The sequence below is a fragment of the Pantherophis guttatus genome, chromosome 9 (assembly GCF_059756535.1).
Source record: "Pantherophis guttatus breed Tessera chromosome 9, ASM5975653v1, whole genome shotgun sequence".
Taxonomy (NCBI): domain Eukaryota; kingdom Metazoa; phylum Chordata; class Lepidosauria; order Squamata; family Colubridae; genus Pantherophis; species Pantherophis guttatus.
In genome coordinates, this window is record NC_142071.1 from 18,278,972 (window position 1) to 18,284,275 (window position 5,304).

A 5,304-nucleotide genomic window follows, 5' to 3' on the forward strand; every position below is an offset into this window, starting at 1 on the left:
TTAGGTACCCTGTACATTTATATTTATTATAAGGGTGAAATCCATGGATGTAATACCAGAAAACAAACAGTGTTAATGAACAAACAGTTGCCTCCAAAAAAAGAATGAATAAAGATGATCCAAAATACGCCCAGGGGAATGTCCTAGTTGCCCTTTTTTATGCTCAATGCTCTTCACCAATTCCGATTTTTCTGCTATTTGCTGCTGTATCGAATCCATTCCTGTGTCAGTTTTCTTTGGCTTCCAGAGCAGGTTTCATTTCTGGTATAAAAGAAAGAAAGGACTGTATTAAAATGATTTAGCAGTTCCTAGATTGGAATTGGATATTATAATTCAGATATTTGAATTGTTTTCCTCCAGGAGTTTAAAGTGGAACATATTTAATTATTTATTAACCAAATTTATACGGCTTTCTATCTCAAGGAAAGTGACTCTGGTAGCATATAACAATCCAATAGCCTTGAGTTATGACCAGCTACTTAGTGAGTGTTCATAGTTATGATGGATCCCCCACAAAAGGTCTTCATGACCCAAGTTCCAACAGGCCCCACCCCCTGCAGTCTTATGATTGCATTTTCGGCATTTGGCAACCGACTGCCAATCCACATTTATGACATTTTTTGCTGTGTTTACTTCTGGCTTTTGGCAAAAACTCTCCATAGGGTTTGCTTAATGACAGCAGTGATTTGCTTAGCAACCACCACAAAAAGGTCATAACGTCAGGTCAGTCATGTGGGAAATAAATGATTCTACCCTCAGCCATCTCCACAGGAATTACAGAAAGTGTTATTGCATACAATTTCTCCTTCCCCTTTCAAGGAAAGAAAATTCCCAGAGCTTTCCACAAAAGTAGGAGAATTGGAGAAGAGGAGTTCACGGTAGGACCAACGCCCTGCCTATCTAATAACAGCAAGTGTTGATTAAAATAACACCTTGGCTTATATAAAAAAAAAAACGCACAACCTCAGACTGCAATAGTTTAGGTAATATTCCAAACAAAGACACAGCACAAATACCCAGTGGAGATTTTTGCAGCTCTGTAATGGAGCAGCCAAAGAGGCTGCAGAGTATTGGAGCCACAATTTATATGGTTGCCTTCTGCTCCCTTGGAACGAAAGGGAAGGTAGAGATATCTCATCAAAAGAATACACCTTGAGCATGAACTAGAATAACAAGAAATATATTTTGCGCAGTAAAAAAAAACACCCTGAGAAACCAGCAGATTTCAGCACAGCTTTCAGTAAGTGTTACTTACCAGCTTCATTCTCAAGGTGGAGCAAATTCTCGTTGGCATTGGAATTATGCTTTGGCTTTGCTAGCTGCAGGCCAGCAAAGAGGGTCATAAAATCTACAACTGTGTCTATGCTTTCTTTGTTGGGTGAAATATCCTTGAGAGTACTCAGTACGCTCAGTCTACTGAAAGATTTGACTTCCGAGATGTTGGCCCGCAGGAAGAGCAAGATGATGTTGAGATCATTAAATGGGCAAGTCAGCATTTTCTTGCTGAGGAGATCAAATGCCGGCAGCATTTCATAAATGGACAGAAGCCGCTTGTCCCACTGACACAGCTGAAGCAAGTGGTAGAGGACAACTGGGCCCAGAAGGATGTATACAGACCCAAGAGAGATGCTGGTAACTTGGAAAACAGAGAAGAAAACCAGCTTGCAAGGAATCCAGTCTGGAACATCAGATTCTTCTAGAAGCCCTTCCTTGATTGAACATCTGAATTTATCGTGAAAAAAGACCTGCACGTGACAGTATCCCAAGTAGAGGCAGCTGAAAGCCAGAAGAAAGAGGAGGAAAAGGTTCCTCAATACGTAAATGATGACCAAGTAATGGGAACGTTGCTTGCAAGTCAGGTACCTCTCCAGGAGGGGGAACTCAAAGTATCTCTCACTGCGAGCCCTTGGGGGGGAAAAAAACAAAACAAAAATAAGAATAAGAATAAACTAGAATTCTTCTAGTGATGTGCTACTTTTCCTTGTGTGGGACATAAAAACAACCAACCCAGAAGAGGACAGTCCTGAAGATTAAGGAGGAATAATTCCCAGAATAGCCACTGCTATATACGAATGCAGGAAGAAATTTACAATGTAATGCTTTCCTGTTACCTGTGGTTTTGGAAGTAAAAATTCTGGGAATGGGAATGGAAATTTAGCAATAGTAATAGCACTTCGACTTATATACCGCTTCATAGTGCTTTTAAAGCCCTCTCTAAGCGGTTTACAGAGTCAGCCTATTGCCCCCAACAATCTGGGTCCTTATTTTACTGACATCAGAAGGATGGAAGGCTGAGTCAACCGTGAGCCGGTGAGATTTGAACTGCCGAACTGCAGCTAGCAGTCAGCTGTAGTAGCCTGCAGTGCTGCACTCTAACCGCTGTGCCACCACCTCGGCTCTTTAGCATGCAGATCACCCATCCTCCTGTCACTTACAGGTCAAGCTCCTCCCAGAAATCATCTGGATCCTCTTCCGATTGCTGGAGCTTCACCATGTATTGCACCAAGCGGATGGAACGGTTGTAGGATTTATCTAGTTCATCAATGATGAAGAACAAATCGCAGTTGAGTGAGGGGGCAGCTGCGTACTTCCACAGCAGATAAGGCAGGTACATGGCAACTGCGATGACCAGCAAAGAATATGGGAAGACCTAGAAAAAACAGAATGAAAGGAGTGTATTGTGATCAGTTGAAGGGTAGAACAGTGTTTCTCAACCTTGGTCACTTCAAGAGGGGTGGACTTCAAATCCCAGATTTCTGGGAGTTGAAGTCCACCCCTCTTGAAGTGGCCAATGTTGAGATACACTGGGGTAGACTACTACAAATTATGCCCAGAGATCCACATAGTGTGCAGCTAAGAGATAACGGATGGCATTCTTCTCCACTCCAATACCTTGAAGACCCAGAGGGAATTGGATGCAGCATCTCTGGCAGGTTCAGAATTGTAGCGAAGCAAGGAGTCCCAACACACAGCATCAACAAAATGAGACTGCTCTGTTGTGAAGTTGCTAGGAGAGAAGCAGCTGATTTGGGATCCTATCAGAGAAAAAGAAACATACTCATCTCCATCCTTCTTCCTAACACAGCAACATCCATCAGCTTCCTCTACTGTAGTAAACACTCTGCTGTGTTTTGAATCACCTCCAGCAAGGATGGTCCATGCCCAACCTTAATCTCTCTAAGCCAGCATCAAAGTACTCCCCATTTTTTAAAAAAACTAATTTAAGAAGTTGAGCCCATTATGCTGTCCCTGCTATGGTGGTTGTTGTAAACTCTTTCTTTTCATCATATCTGTAGCTGGGTGCGCTTAAAAAAGAAAAGAAAAATATTTTACAAACTTTGAGGCAAGCCAAAGAGAGAAATAAGTTTTGTTTATTCCATCTGGATCGACTAAACCTCACACAGACATTCTTTTCCAGAAATAAACTCCTGAGGCAGGCTGTGAATTGCAGCCATGAAACCTCATATAACCAATGTCAGATTTGTGCAAAGCCACACACAGATCATCCTGTTTTTGGTACATGCTATCAAACGAGACACTGTTGCTTCTGGAATGGGTACCTTTGTATCCTCCCTCAGTCAGTGTAATGCTGATTATTCTGAATTATCCTTTTTGCGGTGTTTAATGGAGCATGTTCCCAAGGAAAAATACCTAGAATTGCATCTACCAAACTTAATGGGAGTTATTTTGAAAAAGAAACATCTGGATGTATTCCAGTGTCTCTTTTTCAAGATACATATTTGGATTCAGCCCTTGCATCACAAAAGTCTCACTGTTTGAAGGCCACCCAATGAACTTCATGGATGGATGAAAATTTGAAGCTGGATTTCTCCAGACTATTCCGACTTGATATTCTCTATGTCTGTTGGAACTGTCATTTCAGAACTTCCCCCTATGTTGGTTGGAGAACCCCATTGGGCAAGAACTGTAATCGGCTACTACCTACTGCAGTGAAATCTGTATACGGAATAATTTTTAACAGTGTCTCTGAAACATCTAATTTTCTTCATGTAAAAGCATCACTCAGCTGATGATTGACATGTTTTTTTCATCTGTCTGCTAGAAGTAAAATGTCTAATGTCACAATTTTAAGTTCAGAGAAGATTTCACATTTTATATATTAAAATTGTAAGGTGTGGTTTGAATGTGCTTCATAGTTCAATAAGTCACTGTGGGACTTACTACTAGAGAGGCCAATTCAAGGCTTCAGATACGAAACTCCTGGATTGATTTTGCAAATGCTAAATTCAATCTCAAAGTCTGTTTCAAGTTAGCATACTGGGCTTGCAGTAAACTCAATTTTTTAAAGAAATGAAAATTTCGTCCTTGCCCCCTCTGCTGGCATCTCCCTCAGCCCCTCCGAAGGACTCGAGAAACAACATGGTCACCCCCCTCCCCTCTTCAAAGAATAATAAATTGACCTACCAGTGGAAAATTCCTGGGCAAACATGAGAGACACCAAGAAGAGCGGCAGCCCCACTGTGACAAACTTCATGATGCGATCGCATGGCAGCTCCAAGTGAAGCCCTTTTGCTCTGGACCTGTTTGGGTCTGGAAGCAGTGCATCTGAGAGCATGTAATTGCCAGCCGTGTGTGCAATCGACATGGTTCTGTTCTAAAGGGGCCAAGCGTGCAGACAGAGAGGAGACAGCTTCTCCAAGGGCTCAGCTACATCTAAAGCAGGAGGTGGCTTGACGATGGATGCTGTAGGTTTTCTCCATGGGGAATTAAGCATCAGGCAGTTGTAAATGGCCAGCTTGGCTGTTTGCTAAACAGAATGATAATTACAGGGCAACCTGTTCTCTACAACTACCCTCAGCCCAGAAATAGAGCCGTTGACTGGGGGTATGCTGTGATTGGTAAGGGCTCCACTGTTTCTGGCCAACCACAGGCTTAAGATGGCCAGGCTGGGCCGTGTGGTTTTATCTCCCTCTTTCATAAGCAGATGTTATTTCTAGCCACCACTGGTAAAGAGGTAGACCAGTGTATTCGATTTTCAGATCCAGCAATTTCCATGGGTGTGTGTGTGTGTGTGTGTGTATCAAATGGCTGGCCAACAGTTCATATTTTTAAAGGTGACGGTGGGAGAGGGAAACCCATTCAGAACACCTAAGAATTTTATTTTTGTGGTTTAGTAATGTGGATCTGCAATGCTTTCTTCTGTATTTGCTGTAAAACCAAATGATTCTGAAATTTCGAGGATTTCGTTGCATTTTCCCCTTGTCTCAACCTCCCCATCAAATTAAATACAGCCCAGTTCTAAAACATAGTTATAAGGATCTGCAACTTAGATAATCCGTAACT

The 5,304-nt window shown here is 42.1% G+C and overlaps 1 protein-coding gene across 1 annotated transcript; it reads right to left on the reverse strand.

The window, feature by feature from the left end:
• PANX3 (pannexin 3) lies at positions 1–4,749 on the reverse strand. The gene is made up of 5 exons (XM_034421902.2): positions 4,426–4,749; positions 2,893–3,035; positions 2,436–2,650; positions 1,256–1,905; positions 1–261 (listed from the first exon to the last, which is right to left on the reverse strand). The coding sequence occupies exons 1-5, from the start codon at positions 4,604–4,606 to the stop codon at positions 227–229; spliced, it is 1,224 nt and encodes a 407-aa protein (XP_034277793.1). The 5' UTR covers positions 4,607–4,749; the 3' UTR covers positions 1–226.
• Between the last annotated feature and the right edge of the window lie 555 nt (positions 4,750–5,304).

Bases quoted from the DNA above. Each gene is read 5' to 3' on its own strand.
- PANX3 (XM_034421902.2), bottom strand. From the start codon at position 4,606: ATGTCGATTGCACACACGGCTGGCAATTACATGCTCTCAGATGCACTG. The intron at 2,651-2,892 runs GTATTGGAGTGG...TGTTTTTTCTAG, and splicing joins ATTCCCTCTGGGTCTTCAAG to GTCTTCCCATATTCTTTGCT. The intron at 1,906-2,435 runs GTAAGTGACAGG...TTCCCCCCCAAG, and splicing joins TTCTGGGAGGAGCTTGACCT to GGCTCGCAGTGAGAGATACT.